General features: G+C 35.8%; 1 protein-coding gene across 5 annotated transcripts in view; it reads left to right on the forward strand.

Annotated features, from left to right (window-relative positions):
• Positions 1–18,297, forward strand: part of LOC132109663 (phospholipid-transporting ATPase IA-like) — a 143,981-nt gene that overhangs the window by 86,558 nt on the left and 39,126 nt on the right. For all 5 annotated transcript variants that reach the window (XM_059515926.1, XM_059515925.1, XM_059515927.1 and 2 more), the window contains 7 exons: positions 809–858; positions 1,091–1,160; positions 1,740–1,824; positions 2,273–2,412; positions 4,885–5,023; positions 8,671–8,735; positions 15,175–15,347. In XM_059515926.1, the coding sequence (XP_059371909.1) occupies positions 809–858; positions 1,091–1,160; positions 1,740–1,824; positions 2,273–2,412; positions 4,885–5,023; positions 8,671–8,735; positions 15,175–15,347 (722 nt within the window). The remainder of the gene's footprint in view (positions 1–808; positions 859–1,090; positions 1,161–1,739; positions 1,825–2,272; positions 2,413–4,884; positions 5,024–8,670; positions 8,736–15,174; positions 15,348–18,297) is intronic.

Raw genomic sequence — 18,297 nt, forward strand, 5'->3', positions numbered from 1 at the left:
AAACTTGCTGAGTGAAGATTAGAGAAAATTAAATTATTGAGACAGAACGCACTGCTGTTTTCTGCGACCTGGGAGCGAGGAGTCACACTTTGCAGCTGTAATTGGTTAATCTGATGGCAGCGCCAGGGGAAGAGAGCGAGTCTTGTGCTCCCTGGCCTGTAGCACACTCTGATTTTGGCTTTTCAGTGCAAGACATCTCCCACCATTTACCTCATCATCATACTCACTCGCTTCTAAAAGTCACAAGGGCCAAAAAAAGCAATTAAAAGTTTTAATTTGCTGCTCCCTGGTGTCAAGATGAGTTCATTCTATCAAAATAAGCTAAGAGAACGGTAGAGATATCAAACTCTGAGCTAAAACAGTGTCCTAACCTAGAGTGACGTCATGGGGCCGCCCGGGCTCATCCAGTGTGCAAAGTATTCATTTCCCCTCTTCTTTTGACACCTTCTGCAACCCTTGAGTGATGTGACAAGATTTCAGTGACAAGTCATTTTATTGTAATAATGTGTGAAGCAACAAAATCACTGCCTATCAGTGTGTTTCCTGGTGAAATGTGACACATTTAATGTCTTTTATCCAATTATTCTCAGGTTCCATAGCAGTTTCTCTTAATCCATGATTGCAGTAATATACATTAGTAAATGTATTAATAGAATTATATAATATATATATAATAAAATCTATTGTTTCAATAGGCATTTAGTATTGTTAGTATTCACTATAACATATATCATATATATGTGTGTGTGTGTGTGTATGTAAATAGTAAAATATCTATTATAATATAGTAAACATTTTTTTCTTACAGCATGGAGAGGAGGAGAAATATGAATTGCTGCACGTTTTGGAATTCACAAGGTAACATTTTTGCAGCACAAGCACAATTTTATTTCATGTTTTCTATTTTTATTGTCATTTTTTCAGCTCTGCCCATTCTTTTTGCTGGAGAGAAAACAAAAACAACTTGATGGGTTTGCTGTATATTACAGCAGCATACTTACTCAAAGTAGTGAAGATGATGATGATGTCAGTAATTATCATAGTGATGATGATGATGGTGTTCTGTGTTCTCCCTTCCCCCACCCAACAGCACCAGGAAGAGGATGTCAGTCATCATGCGCACTCCATCAGGAAAGATCCGCCTTTATTGCAAAGGAGCTGTGAGTATCTGTCTGTTGCGATGGAAACTGAGCCTTCAGACGCTTGCAACTAAAGCTTCACTACTCTAGAGTGTTCTCTTTTGTGAACAAGTGAAAAGCCAGATAAACACACAGCACACTGCCTTAGATAGATAGATAGATAGATAGATAGATAGATAGATAGATAGATAGATAGATAGATAGATAGATAGATAGATAGATAGATAGATAGATAGATAATAATGAAGTAATTATTACATCAATTTCTATAATGATTAGTCATTTTGGCCATGTCGTACAGTAATCTGTGAGTGTGTGTGTATCTGCATATACTGTAATAAATGTTATTGCATGTAATAAGCTGGAAGCGCTCTTCAGTGCTCGGACAGAGAATGATGGGAAAGAGATGTTTTTCCTCTCGCATCACATCCCAGCTGTTGTGTAATGCATTAAAACGTAATGAAATATTAACATGTTACTGTAAATGTTTTCATGAAGGAAAGAAAGTTCATCAGACATTTGTCATGACGCCGTGCTGACTTCATGGATCACACAAAATTCAGAGTAGCAACATTACGCCCCATGTTTTTTGTCTTCCAGGACACAGTGATCTATGAGCGATTAGCAGACAGCTCCAAATACAAGGACATCACCCTAAAACACCTGGAACAGTTTGCTACAGAGGGTAAGAGACACACACATACACACCTGCTAAGTATCTGCTGTCACTCTTCTGTTCAAATGATGGTAGGTGTTGATGATGGTTGCCAGATCCTCTCATAGTGAGAATGAGAACTGAGTATTAGGAGAGCCTGATGTGAAATGTGTGTGCTTGAATGGACTGACATACTGCAGTCCTTCGCTCTCTTGTGAAGATGACGCCCCCTGGTGGAAGAACTGAGATATATCAGCCTAACAGGACCCTCCAGCAATCAGTTGCTTTGTCTTTTAAACATCCTTCATGAATAATTCATGTTGAGTCAGAGATCATCCACTCAGCTTTATTAGCATCAGTCTAAAAACAGATGATGGCTTTCTTCTTGAGGAGGATTAGAAGAAAGGGATTTTTTTGAGGAAGGGAACATGTTGAGAATTAGCATATCTAAGAGAAGCTTGTGTATTCATTTTTGCAGGACTCCGCACATTGTGTTTCGCTGTGGTGGACATCTCAGAGTCATCCTATCAGCAGTGGCTGGAGGTTCATCATCGTGCTTCCACGTCTCTCCAAAACAGGGCACTCAAGATGGAAGAAAGCTACGAACTAATTGAAAAGGTGAGGTATCCTAATAGCTTTTCCAGTGTTCACAGATGAGGTGGTCTACGTCCAAAGATCACAGAACCTTCCAGAACAGGTTTTGCTGCATCAAAAATAAGCAAAGGCAATACATCATCATCTTGTTTATTATATTGCTGTACAGAGATATACATATCTGTTTTTACAAAAACAAAAGCTATCATGGTGTTACCATCAATAGTCCTTTATAATAGTTATTAAAATCAGTAACAAAGTCCATGTTATGTTAAGTTGGACTTCTCATCCTCAAATTTCATAAGGTAATTTGTCTTCATAAGAGGGACGGTGTGAGGAAATGTCAACACAGCCATATTTCACAAACGAACGGATTCTGAGAGCACTCTGGATTTTGAGGACAGTCTGCAGGTTACACAGCAGTTGCTCTTCTCCTGTAGGAAGTTTAGTTTGGCGAGTCCCAGAACAGCTCCATGGCTTCGTTTTGATCAATGAGGGCTGGGTTTTCTCTGCGCACATGGCATCCAAAAAAGTATAAACGATTAGGCTCAACCGCAAAGAAAGCACAGTGGTGGACCTGTGGAAAGCTGGGCTCTGGAAGTGTTCGTCAAACATGACCGACCACCATCGTTAATCACTGGCTGAAGCAGCCCTGCCAACCTTTCTGAGAAAATGGATCTAATCAATCATTTCACATAAAAGCTGCTCGTTTGAGGGCTGTAATTACAACAGTCGATCAGCAGGGGGCACCTGACGTTCCAGCAAGCTCTTATCATTTAATGCAGGAATAGAAGTTACATTTCTGAAATATCTTATTTCTGGTCTGAACATTTTCAGAAATGATTTATGTGAATGAAGTAATTCTATCAGAATTGTATTTTTTATTATTATTAAGGTAATAGGTAAAACATTGGGGGGGGGGGGATCAAAAACTAAAAACATTGCCTTATGGGGCACATGAAATGTTCAAAGGAAATCTCCTTATTAATAGATGATAGAATTACATATTCCCTGCAAAAAAAAAAAAAAAAGTATTTTGGAAGATTAGGTTTAATGTTTTTAAGTAAGCTTCTTATGATCACTAAGTTTGCATTTATTTGATCAGAATACAGAAAAAAACAATACTATTGTGAAATATTATTACAATATTAATAACTTTATATATTAAAATAGAAAACCATTGTTTAATATTTATTTTTATTTCATATATTTTTTAAACTATTCCTGTTCTGCACATGATCTTTCAAAAATAATTATATTATGCTAATTTGCTGCTCAAGAAACATGTTTTATTAATGTTAGTGTTGAAAACTGTTTTTTTTTATTTTTGTAGAAACCGTGATAAATTTTTCCAGGAATCTTTGATGAAAAGACAATTCAAATAAACCGCATTAATTCAAAACAAAAATATTCTGCATTTTGCATAACATTGTAAAGGTTTTAACTTTAACTTTTTTCAATTTAACCCATCCTTGCTGAATAAAAAGAATAAAATAATAATAATAAAAAAAGACCCCAAACTTACAGACCCCAAACTTTTTAGTGTATGTACCTTGAATACACATCTATTATAAAATAATTTGAAAGTTGTTGGAGAGTCTCAAACTAACAATCATTTTGTTTTTGAGTGTAACTAAGCTCACAGAATTAGTAGAGTTTATTGGTTATGTTCTGCACTTACCTTCCCCTTAAATCATTAATGAATCAGTTATTCTGATTCATGTTTTCAGCTACCAAAAAGAGACAAATTTGTGTCCTTTAAAAGAAAAAAGAAAAAAATGAGAGCATATTAATTAAAGGTTGTATGAGATCCGAGCCCCTGCTCACCACATTACTGATCAGCTTACAGGAGGCCAGTTGCTCTCACTCGCTCTTTTTTTCTTTCTCTCTCTCTTTGGTGCAGCTGACTTTCCTCTGCGGGGTCCTGTCAAAATCCTGTCCGCTCCAAATAGGATCATGGCTGGTCAAAGGGCCAGGGGCTTCCTGAGAAAAACACATTAACAGTCCACACGCTCTCTCTTTCTCTTTCTGTCTCCTCTCTCTTGCTCATACACACATAACTGAGTCTTTGTAATCCAAGAATGAGATGATTTTTCTCAAATTAGGAAAACACCAGCAAGAATTACTAATGCAGCTCAGCAAGCTTATTTTCCGCTGTTGTTTAGTTTCATGTATCACTTCACAGCCTTTCTCAACTCACTGTTTGAAATATAAACGAACAATTTCATGCTCATGTGTTTGATTGTGAAAAGCAGCTGTAAAGAAAGGAATACTGTAAAATCAGCTGGTCATTATCCCCAAATAAACCCCAACGGAGATACGAGATCCTGATCACTGCATCTGGGTTTAATTATTAATAATGTCGATAGCTGATTTTAGATGATATCTTTCTTTAACCTGCTTACAAACAGGAATCACTTGGGAAAAGACTGTCCTCATTTATCAGTGCTTTCTAATGGATTGATTTTTATTATTAATATTTTTTTTTTTTTGCAGAACTTGCAGTTGCTGGGGGCCACAGCGATTGAAGACAAACTACAAGACAAAGTCCCTGAAACCATCGAGACCCTCATGAAAGCCGACATTAAGATCTGGATCCTGACTGGAGACAAACAGGAGACCGCCATCAACATAGGTGAGAGCTAAACCTATAAAGTCTGTTTGTATGAACATACACTTGGATTAACAGTCGGGACCAGACAGGAAATGATCAACAAAGTGATGTATATAACGTGAGCAATGTGTTATGCCACTATATGCCATGCTACTGTCATGTAGTTTACTTTTTTTTCTTTAATTTTTCTAGTTTTAGTTCTATTTAGTTCTCCCAGATGAGATGCATCAGGTTTTTTTCCTGATATATTGACATTAACCAGTAAGAATTTCTCTGGCTAATTTAAATGATCAAAAATATACACAATCCTTCCTCAGACCTCTCTCGCTCTTTCACTCAAACAAACACAGCTCTTCCTGACCGGCTGTCACACAGGTATAAGGTGTTCGGTTTCTTTCCTCATCTGAAAGCTGATGTAACGCACGTGTCCTCGAGCTGCTCGACTCTAATCTGTCCCTGCATCCACCAGCAGCTCTCAAAACAGACCGCGGCTCCCCTCCTATTTCCCTGTGATGTGGCGTCTCGTATTAGTCTAACAGCTACACGGCCACCAATGTGGCTTTTGAACAGGCCTCATGTTAAATGCTACGGTCAGAAAAACAGATCCTAACAGAGCACAGTCTGTGGCCACCTACCAACACTGATCCTGAATCAGCCCATTGTGCCCACCGGCCAGCTGTGCCGCGGCTTGAAAACGCACACGCTCGGAGAGGAAGGGATTTTTACTGGACCTCCACTTGGCTGGCATGCACTCTAAAATAAAGATGTCTGTGTTTACTTTGTATTTTTTGCTTTTTGTAATTCATCATTTGGAGAGTTGGAGGATGACAAGAGACAAGAGTCTTCCAGCTAGTGTAGGTTCCCAGAATGCTTTGCCAGTATGGTTAAAAGGTGTCTGAGGTAATATGATATTAACTAAAATATAAAGACAGTACAAGGAAAAAATAAGTATTTAATTAGAGAAATTACATTTCTTAAATATTAAAATATTAAAATGTGATGTATACAATATAGTATGTAGACAAAAAAATTTAATAATTGACTTTAACATTATGATTGTAGTTAATAAAACCGTTTAAATATCTGGGAAGCATTAACCTTTTATTAAGGTGATATGTATCTTAGAATTAACAAAGAAGTAAAAAAAAAAAACACACAAATTGAAAATAAAATAATCATTAAATTTAGTTTCATTTAATGTATGCAATTTACCAGCCTTAAAAAAATCAATTTAATAATATATTTATTATTACTATACTGTATTTCTTTAGGACCTCTGGATTAGACAGCACTTGTATTTATGTACTCTATGTATTTCTTAAGTTGAAGTAAAGTAAAGTTTTACATTTGTGAAATGTAAATGTAAAAACAAAAAAAAACTTTTCTTTTTTTTAATCAAAGGCTTGTATTCCAGTTTGAAAACTCCTGAGCTAGACGGTTCTTCACTATACCATTTATTTTATAACACTAACATAAGGGAAACTAATTAAGTTATTTTTTTTTTTAGCACTGAATGCATACATTTAAACGACGGCATGCTTAAATAAAATAAGAATTCTCCATTTCCCACACTGGTACTCTACAAAAACATGAAAAACTATCAGAAGTCAAGTGAACCCCAGGACCGTGAAGTCGTGAGCAGTTTAATCTTGGGTTAGCGGGCACTTAGAGCTGTTTGGCCACCTCTTGCACATAGTACATGAAACCGCTCCAGTTCTTCTATCCACACTAGCCCTCTGATGGCCTTATTAATGTATCAGACCATTAAGCAGAGAGTTGGAGCGAGGACAGGCGAGCTATCCACACTGTGCTGCTACTGCTGAGCTGTTGCTCCTGGCCACTGGGTGCCACTGTAAAGCCTCAGAGATTAAAGCCCAAACAAACAGCATGTGGCCAACACAAACAACTCAACATGCCCTCTTCTAACCCACAGCCACTGCCAGCAGACCGAATGAAAACCCACCCTGCAGTAGCACGGAGCCAATGCAACCGCTGAGTGTAACCTCAGTGCCTCCTTTCCAGATTCATACAGAATTATGCTGTGTCATGCAGGTGTCTCAATGTAAATCTATAGTTTCTACCAAAGGTGTTTTAGTTTAGCAGTGTTGAAGAGGGATGAGGTGACTTTACTGCCAGTGGTCAGAATGAAGCTGCTGAAATAGGTCAAGGTTTGAGTCGCTGTCAGGAAACCAAATCTGTTTTCCATGCAGACAGGAAATTTTGGTGCATATGCAAGTTTGAAATCAACAGAAACACTTTGAACAGGAATGACAGGACAGGACACCAGCATCCAAATACATACTCATTCATGCTCTTGTTGAATTTGGTTACAGTTTTGTAATGGCACAGTCACATCTCCTAAAGGGTGAAGTGTGTCATCTTGTTTTTTTCTGTTAAAGTGTGTAAAGTTAGCTACAAGTCTACTATTCATAAGTTCCCGATTGGTCCTACTACTAGCTCAGTCAAGTGCTTGAATTTGGGACCTAAGGGTTTAGGAAACCTGTTTTGTAAATTTTATTTTTTTTTTTTGCAAAATTGTACAGTGTCGCTATTGGCCATAACCATAAGCCATAAGCTATATATTAAATAGTGTAAATTATCCTTTTATACTAAATATTGTTGTTGGTTCTATAGAGAATACATATATATAGGGAGCTATAATTTCTACGATCTGTGATGTAAATCCAGGCATAAAAACTGATTTTTTTGTATAACATGAAATGTCATGGAATTTGGCAATTTTTGGATTAATAAATCAAAAGTAAGTCAGTAGAGTTGAATCAAAACACAATATGGACTAATGACTGTAAATATTAAGCTGAAAGAAAAAAAAAAGATTTCTATTAAATTGTGAGAATTTCATTATTTTAATTAATTGGACATGTCTTTATATATATTTAAAAAATAATAATAATATAACCATTCAAATGGAGTCTAGAAAAATTAAAATGGGAAAAAGTGAAATCCAGAAAATTAAAAATACTGTTGATTTCATAGGTAACAGGTATAATGTATGTTTTACAGTTATAATGCAAGTTCATAAAAGCACCAAAAATGATTGATGTTTGACATATTGTTGCCAGGATAAATATAGCAGGTCTCTCTGATACATGATTATTGTAATTTAATATAACCACTGCTTTTGGGCAATTTTTGTCCTTTACAGTAACTTTTATTTCAAACTAATGTCCCATTGATTCTTTCCAGCACACACACAAACTGTTACCCATGGACATCACTCCTCAAATACTGAGGTGACGTAACCTATTAAACACCTAATGGACTTGTTCCTCCCTTTATGTTGTTTAGACACATCCTGATGGATGATGGGATGTCGTGCTTTTTTTTTTTTTAATCAAGTTGTGATCTCATACGAATAGTGCAAAGGCATATTAAAACCAATGCGGCGTGGGAGTTTTTAAACTCAGGTCAGCTGTAAACTTTAATAACAAAATGTGCTTTTCACTCCTCAATTAATCATTTCTTTCATCCGTTGCTGTGGTTACACGTCGCATATCTTTGTAATGTTGATCTATTGCTAAAATACTAAGTTGCGGCAAACCATTCGTCATTTGTTCCAATGCCAAGAAAGGCGTTTTTTTCCACACAAACATACCATGCTTAGTAGTGAGAGGTATAAGTAATGAGTTTTCTCTTTTTTCCTGAAGGACACTCCTGCAAACTGCTCACGAAGAACATGGGCCTGCTGGTGATAAACGAGGACACCCTGGATGTGAGTACTGAGACGGAGGTGTATGTTTATTTGAAAAAACAATTACATGTTACCATTTGTAATATAAGCTCAGAGAAGAGATGAAAAGACACGACAGCTGACGGATCGCTTCAGCCCCCCGGTACATGAAAGCATGTGACATAATTCCCAATGTGACTCTCTTTCAGAACAGTTATAGATTTTGTTTTGAGTTTTCATCCAAACCATTCCCCTCCGGTTTCTGTCTCATATTTCTCTGAACAAAAGGAATAAAATGATACAGTGGGGCCCAAAAGTCACTATTTTCACTGGTTTCTATTTTGTGTTTTTTATCATTAAACTATTTTATTATTATTATTAATCAATATCTATAGTTTTATGTTACACTACTGTTCAAAAGTTAGTTTTTTTTTTTTTTTAAGAAAATTATTCTTTTTTTTCTGTAAGAACTGATTAAATTGATCACGTATGACAGTAAAGAATGCTGAAAAAAAGTTAGCACAGTTTCCACAACAATATTAAGCAACACGAATGAATATTGATTGATATTGATATGATTATATAGAAAATGACAAACATTAGGTGATCATCATCAATCCTCGACAACATCTGAAAAAAATTTATGAGAACGATAACACATCAGGCAAAAATGCTGTTAATAAACATTGTATCTACAATTAAAAATTAAAAAAAAGTTGCTGGAAATTTCATCAAGTTCCATTGCTATTAAAAGAATACATGTATATTAATTTTAAAAAGTTTAAATTGTAATAATATTTCATAATATTTTCAATTAAATAAATGCAGTCTTAGTAAACAAATCCTACAAACCACAGTTTTTTGAAAGATAGTGTGTGCGTGTGTGTGTGTGTGTGTGTGTGTGTGTGTGCGTGTATACATAAGCAAAAACAAAAGGAAGTAAAATATTAAAATGTATATTTTTTAGTACTGGATTTGTCCCCCTTTTCCTTTAATGTTCCAGCATGAATTGAGATGATCTAAAAGGTATCTTGATCTTCAATGGGAGCACGAACATCAGACCATCTGTACAAAAGAAGTTACATGATATTTGTTTTAGTTTTTTTGATAAGTGGCCTAGAAATAGTGAAGAATCTTTGTTAAACTTTCTGAAACATCGCTTATTTCCAGGTTTAAATCATGTATTTTGAAATGTGGTCTCAGACCTTGGGATCCTACTGTATATGTTGATCAGATGGAGCTTATAGGAAAGAGAGGATGTGGTTGCACCGCATGGAGCCGTTAAAAGACGGGAAGGGGTCGTGGACTTAGAACAGAGCTTTAGGACCCTCTTTCATATACACACACACACATGCACAAGGTACAGGCCAATAACTCCCTGATGGGAGAATCTATTCTGTTGACGATGAAACCGAAAGCCATCCGCTTTCAAAGAAGGAAACCATTTGAAACACTCACACACACAGCCTGCAGGTCACTTGGCCCTGCAGGGAGGGTCTTGGCTGTTGTCTGTGGAAGTTAAGGGCTCTAGAAACCATTTTGTGGAGCTTGTGCACATGCAACGGAACCCTCTATCGGGTGGAGCACGTCCCGTTGCGAGGGGGGTGGGGTTTGGGCGATGACGGACGGCTCTCAGTCTTTCAAACAGCCGTTTAGCATGATAGATGGAGCCAAAGAAAAAGAGGAGCGTTCCATGAAGCAGACGGCCGCCATTTGAAATGTCAGCGCCTTGTCTCCCATGCATATGCACATGCTTATACAACACGAGAAAAGAAAACAAGGAGGAATTCTCGGAGCGCTCGGAGGTCCTGCAGTGGTGGGATTTGCAGTGCTCTCACATTGCAGGAGAAAACACTGGAACAGTGCACCTCCCTTCCCCTCGGTCCTTCTCTTGTTTTTTTGTTTAAAACATTCAGCGTATTAAGGAATACAAGATGGATGAAGGAGCCCACTCATCCGGTCCGGAGAGAGGGGTTGAGGTCTTCACCGGACGTCTGAGGGGGTTTCATTATCTCAGTGGAGGAAAATGCAAGGCACTGTGGGACGGGTCAAAGAACAGTAACTCAGTAATCAAATTAAATATGCGGCCGACTGCAGTGCCTTCTGCTGCTCACAGATGAAAAAAGCAATAGTGTGCAGATAAGCCGAGAGAATGGAGAGATTGTGGAAGAGTACAGAAGAAAGAAATTGGGCCAAACAATTGGGCACAGAGCTCACTGTCTTTTAATGAAATTTAATGTAAAGGGACCGTTTTCTAGACTTTGTAGCATTTATGTTTTTCCTCCCCTGGAGGTCTATTTTATAATGTTAGTGAGTTTATAGGAACAAATACAGTTTGTAATTTGATTTCTTGATCATATTTCCTCTACAAGTGCGTTTATGCTGACAGCATTTTAATTGTTGATATTGCTTACTTTCTATTGCTTACTTAAATTCACTTAAAAATATAAATAAATATAAAAAAATATAATTTTTTTTTTAAAAATTATAAAAAAAATAAAAAATAAAATAAAAAAATATATATATACTTTTTAATAAATGTTTTCTTATCCGAGCATAAGTTGTTTTCTCAAGATCTTGTCAATTATCTTGACAAGGTTTTGTTTTTTAAGATTACTACTTGTTTCATCTAGTTTTTTTTTTAACATTTTCTTTTTTTCGAAAAGCCATTTTGTTGTTGTAAGTGATAATCTTACACTGATTTTGGATGTAATTTATGCTATGATCATTTGAAAGATTAGTATTTTTATCGATTCTAATTTTTACCAAACAATATTGATTCTTAATTCCCAAGAATCAGTTAGTCTAGCCTGTTTTCACTTAATGAACACAACATTTTAGCACACCACCCATCCAATAAATCACAGTAAGCTTTACGCTTTGTTACTTTTGAAGTCTCAAATTTCAGATTCTTACCATTTTATGACAGTATTCAAACAGTAAATGCTGTTTTGCCACTGTTTCATGTGGAGAGACAGATCGCAATCCAAGAGAAGCGGCAAGTGCACATGAACTAATCTTTTCCACTTTAATACCCATTTCAGCATGAAATAAATATGAATAAAAATTTGATGGTATGTTAAAAGAAAGTTTACAACTTACCGAAATCATATCCTGGCTCATGTAATTGCTTAGTATTTCAACCGTGCAGAGATGTCAGTATAACCACTTGTAAACAATGTGAAGTAATGTCACATTTACTCCAGAAAAAAAACATATTCGGTGACCAGAAACTTTGTTAGTCAGCTAGAGAAATGAACTCCAGAGATGAGCATTTTGCTAGATGCATGCACCATATAACATATTCATTATAATATTTTACTGTTCTTCAATATTTGTTTTATTCTTGTTATGACTGCCACCATTTAAACATTTATATTTAAAAAAAGTGGATTGGAGTAGAAATTTAATTAGGCTGTGCAATTGTAACTTTATTATTATAAAAACTTTGAGTGTAATTTAAGCATTTGTATACAAATCAGTTAATTTTAACCTACAATATAGTAATGTAGGACCAACTGACTCTCATTTATATTTGACGGCATACGTTTTTGATAAGAAAATTTGATACTGTATGTATTGTACCTAATATGTATCAATATTGAATTGAGTCGAAACAGATCAGAAATCGAATCGAATCCAAAGCTTGTGAGTCAAATTGAATCTAATATGCAAAGCCGTAACTGATTCCTCGATTCTCAGTTTCTGCCATTTGTCATTATTTGATCTGTTACTGTTTTTTCCTATATAAGTTGCATAAAAACAATTGACAAACAATTGGGCTTCTTGTTTGAAACAACAGCCGTATTCTCTTTCTTTCATAGCCAGTTTATTCTGTCAGGCAGTAGTGTGTATGTTGGTGTCCGTCTAGGCATATTTATATACATTTGTGAGTGTATGTATGCACAAGCAGTCTTCTATCTGTCATTTCTTCTTTGCATGACACATGTAACCTTTATGTCCTTCTGATTCTTGTTTATAATGTCCGATATCACATGCTGGAGTCCAGGCATCTCAGTAAAAGGATTTCCAAAGCGTCTAAATCAGCTGTTATCTGCTGGATCTTGGCCATGTGTGGAAGCGCTGATGTACTGTATATCCCACTGATGCCTTCTGCCCACTTGCAAAGCAAACACTCTTAAGTCATCACGGTCCGGTTTACTCGCACAACCATAACACAGAGGCCTGTTTGGACGACTGAGAGTGTTTAAGCCGAGCTTCCAAAGTGGAAGACTAGAAAATGGTGCTGACTTGTGAGGAAATGGAAACATTGTCCTCTCATTAGTCTTCATAAGCGCTCTTATCATCTGATCTTATACTGTCTGTGGCAGTCTTGTGTATTATATACACCCAATACTCGCAGGGACACCTACAGAATGGACACAACATATTTGAGAAGCTCTTACAGCTGCACCTCTCTCTCTTTCTCTGAAACCTGAGGCTTGTCTCTCTAAATATTTCCTTTGAGCTTGGATTTCACAGTCTGTTATGCCAGGAGAATGTTGGTTGGTCCCCGAGGTGAAATCTCACTACACTTAGGCATCTCCCTTCCTCCTCAACACAAACACACACACACACACATTCAGTCTAAGATTTAGTGGTGATCATCAGCATAGATCTCCATCGAAGCTTTTTGGTGTAAGACAGCTATAATGCTTATAATGTTCCATGTAACTTTTTATTTGTTCTTTTTTTGGGGGGTTAGTTTTTTTTATTATTATTGTTTTTGTCTTTTCTTATTGTTTTTTTTTTTTTTTTGGTCATTTTATCTTTCATTTTGTCCTGTCGTGTTACGACTGGTATAGATCACTGGCATTGGACCAATTTTAAAAGTGGTAGCAATTTGTTTTTGACAGATTTAATTGTTTTAAATGAGCTGTATTTATTTAGTATTTATTCAAAAGCAACAGTGTCTCCATGTTTCATTAATATTGCTGTTTTTTGTTTCAATAATAATACTAATAACTTAATTTTTAATATAATTATTAAAACAGCGATAATGCAATTGAATGCAACTAATATTAAAAAAAAAAACGTCACTTTTTAATTCTTATTACTTGTTATGTTATTGGTATTTGTCCAATTTTTTGCAAATTTTTAAAATGTCTGTCATTAAGTAAGAAGTGATGTTATTTTTATAGCTAGGTTTAAAAAAAATGTCTACAGTTAAAAACTAAGAAAGATTCTCTTCAGTATTATTGTCTCCGCTATGAGAGTAGTTGCCCTAAAAGAGAAATCTAAATGTAAAAGGCACTAACTCATTCGGCTCTATTTTTGAGAGATTTTGAATACTTGTCTGCTCTGCATAAACTTGCAGTTATTACTCATTATTTCACCCGTCAGATACAGAAGTGCTTGTTTGTGTCATGGTCTTCACAATGATGGAATGTGAAGCCAAAAACTGTTGGACAGCTGTGGAACAGGAGCTGCAGATAGATACATGCACCGGTTTGTTTACTCACAATGCTCAGTGATTTAAAGATACAGTATGAAGACCAGCTTCTTTAAGGAAAGAGGCATTTCTGTGATGATTCACATTATCTCTCAGACGTGTTGAGAGGTTATGTAGTGGAGACCACTGACTTTCTTTCTTATGATTTTTTTTTTGTAGTAGTAGTTTGCAGAACTGTGAGCTGGTGTGTGTGATTTTATAGGAAATTTTTATGAAGTACAGCAGCATTCCTAATCCAAACACAGAAGCATCCTCCCACACGTTCCAAATCCTTACAATAACAGCTTCTTACTACGAGGTGTATTTTCTGCTGAAAGTACAGTTTTCACCATTAAACTCCGTTTAAAACAACAGTCAGGTTAAGTCAAAGATCCCAGTTTTTCTCTGGCCCAGTCAGTGTTGATTAAGATCTTGCAGGTTTAATCAACACACAGAAATATTTGAGCCCATACAGCTGGGACAGAACATTCCTCTGAAATAACCCATAAATCCAGACGTATGCTCACTCCGATTGCATGAACTCAATGAGAGAGGGAGAAGACTGAGGTCTGCAGCTTTGCTAGTGCTCAGGGTAAGTTCCCATGCCGTTGTGTTTCCTGGTCAAGGCCATTGAAAGGCCTTGTTCTAACAAACGAACCATCACACCCAGCTTCGGCTTTGCGCTCTCCGTAATGAAGCGTGCCATATGTACGTTCTCACTTTGATGCCCTGTGCATTGACAATAAACAGACGTAAACCCCATTTGCAAAAGTGTCTGGTGCTCTGCATGTTAAATCCTATGTTATTCTTGGCACTGATTGCATTGGCATTGAAGGAAAAGGGGGAAATTATGTGTGGTGTCTCATCAGACGTCTGTGAACAGTTTTATGATTTATTGCATTACAAATCCCTATCCTAATGAATTCAATCTTTTGAGTTGCACGTTCCTCAGAGAAATGTTTACATACCAGATGATTTAGTCAGTTACACAACTGTAATGATGTCATTTTGTATGAAATGTTTATCAATATCTTACATGTTTGTGTGCAGGGTACCAGGGAGACACTCAGCCATCACTGCGGCATGCTGGGAGATGCTCTGCACAAGGAGAACGACTTCGCTCTCATCATGGATGGAAAGACACTGAAGTATGCCCTCACTTACGGGGCACGCCAGTATTTCCTGGACTTGGCTCTTTCCTGCAAGGCTGTGATATGCTGCAGGTATGTAACTATACTTGGGGAATTTGCAATAAATGAAAATTAGCAATAATAACTTAAAAACAGTAACATAAACCCTCACAAAGTATTACAACAAAGATTCACTGTTCCAGGGGTTTAAAAAAGTGTCACTAGGGGGCACTTGAAAGTAAATCTTATCCAGACAATGTTTCAGTTTATTTTGGCTGTAGTACAAAGACAACTAAAAGTTAATAATTTAATTTGGCAGACAAAAAGTAGTTTTTTAATGGTTAATTTTCACACACACAATCCAAACTGGTCTGTCAGCATGAAAATATCAAGCTGAAACTTTATGAAAAGAGACTATCACAAGGGAATCATCATATTTGGTGGTCTTTTCCATCAAAAAGTAAAAAAATAAAAAAAATAAAACAATAATTATATTTTAAAAAATTAAACTACTGCTACAAATTAGCAGTGGGTGATATGACCGATATTTTATATCACAATATAAGTGCACGATATGATATGTATCAGAATATAGTTATAATATCTACATTTTTGGATTCTATAGAAATGTAATAATTTTTGTCACCACTGTCAGTATCACAAAAAAATGAATACTAGTCTAAATATTATTTTACAAAATTTAAATAAAATTAAAACAGTAAAACTGAAGACAAGTAAACAGTCAGCAATTAAATATGAATAAGGAAATAATTACAATTAAACTGCTGTCACTTTAAGAGCTGCCCAGATCCACTATACTTTTACACGTGTTTTCTTTAAAATATTTTCTTTCAAGGCCAATGAAGTGGCAAAAATGAGCATTGAGCACTGTCTTCTTGTGCGCGCACCTCTCTGATTTGCATTTCAGCAGCTTAAAGTCACTTGTTTTTTAAACCGCAATGGTTAATGTGTGCAAACAATAAATTTTCTTGTAACCACGATAGTCAAAAATTGTCACTGTAACCGGATGCCGTTTTAAATGTATTTCCATGTTAAACCAAAGAACACAGGAAGTTGTACTGTCATGTTCTGCTTAAATGTTTACTGTTTCACAGGTGGATGTAAATATGTCTTTGCAGGTTAATAACCCTTTTTGCCCTCCAAGGAACTGACGCCATCATTGGAATTTTTTTCTGCACTTACAATAACATTAGGTGACTGGCAGACAATTACAGGGAAATGCCACGGTGCTGTTTAAAGAACAAATTACCTTCCCTTTAGGTCACAACCTTCCCAATAAACATAATTATACTAGCTCTCAAAGCAGTTATTTACTAATGAGAGTTATTTTTTATAATAGTAGATTGTAGTTAGAATGTCTGTCAGTTATACACAAAGTTAAACTGTGTGTTAGCAGACTAGTATTAAGCATTTCAAAAAATGCTACACAGTGAAAGAAACGTATGAGGAACCAATTGAGTGTTACAAGGAACTGCCAAAAATCAGTGTCAATTTCCAAAAACAACGCACACCACAGGTGCCACAGCCATTATGCAATGCTTGATGTAATCTATCTGATCTGCTTTCACTCACTACACAGACACATATGAACAGCCACATGGTGTCCTGAGGAGAGCAGATTTGTGCCTGCAGATGAGTAAATGTTAAACTGACTCTAGAGGTCTCCTGCTATATCGGCAGCAATCTCTGGTTCACTGGAGAGCTTTACATCACTACATTCATTGCTTACAGAATGACCCGTGAACGTTAAACCGGGGTTGAACCCCAGAGAAGCTTTTCTAGCCGAAAGCGTGACCTTAATTTCATTTGCTGACACAGATGATGCAGTACTGTAATGTGCTGTAAGCTTTTGTATATGTATTTTAAAGGTCAGGGATCCTGAAATCAGGTTTGGCTTCATCGGGAACACAAATTTCCCTGGTTTGGGCATTTATAAGGTGTGGGTTGTTCTGTTTCTAAATGTTATGGGTTTCCAACGTTCGTGAAAAACCATTACTTTCTGTAGTAAATATATATTTGTTAGGGGTTTTTTTTTTTTCATTTTTTTTTTTTTTTTTTTTTTTTTTTTTTGAAACTGCAGATGCCGCAATGATTTGTGAGCTAGTTTTCCTTACAAGTCTTTTTTATCTTTAATTTTTTTATGAATCATTCGAATAAGTTCACAAAATGATCAGAAATAAATCGGGAGTGATATTTTTAAACCTCTATACTCATAATTAATTAATAGGACATATAATGACATTAACTTAGAATATTTTTTGTAGAATTTTGCATCCTTTCTGAATAAAAGTTTATTTCAAATAACAGAGGTTCTTTTGAGCTTTAAGTTCATCAGAGAATCCTGAAAAATGTATAGTTTCCATACATTATAGATTGATTTCTGAAATATCATGTGACACTGAAGACTGGATAAAATATATATATATATATACAGTACAGACCAAAAGTTTGGAAACATTACTATTTTTAATGTTTTTGAAAGAAGTTTCTTCTGCTCATCAAGCCTGCATTTATTTGATCAAAAATACAGAAAAAACTGTAATATTGTGAAATATTACTACAACTTAAAATAATAGTTTTCTAATTGAATATACTTAAAAAAAAATAATTTATTCCTGTGATGCAAAGCTGAATTTTCAGCATCATTACTCCAGCCTTCAGTGTCACATGTAACATCCAGTCTATCACATGATCATTTAGAAATCATTCTAATATTATGATTTATTATGAGTGTTGGAAACAGTTCTGCTGTCTAATATATTTGATGAATAAAAGGTTAAAAAGAACTGCATTTATTCAAAAAAAAATCCTGCTGAATAAAAGTATTGATTTTGAACAGACGGCCAAGAAATCAAATGGTTGTCAACACTAATAATTTGCAACAAGAAAAATTGCCTCAGATCCCTCTATAAAGGTGTCATTGCAAATCTGCAATTATGTTGTAAATCTCTAATCTCTTTCCTTCTGGAAAGACCTAAAATGTCAGCTTCAACCGTTTCACATCAGAGCAGATATTACAGTA

Source organism: Carassius carassius, chromosome 29 (genome assembly GCF_963082965.1).
Source record: "Carassius carassius chromosome 29, fCarCar2.1, whole genome shotgun sequence".
Classification (NCBI taxonomy): domain Eukaryota; kingdom Metazoa; phylum Chordata; class Actinopteri; order Cypriniformes; family Cyprinidae; genus Carassius; species Carassius carassius.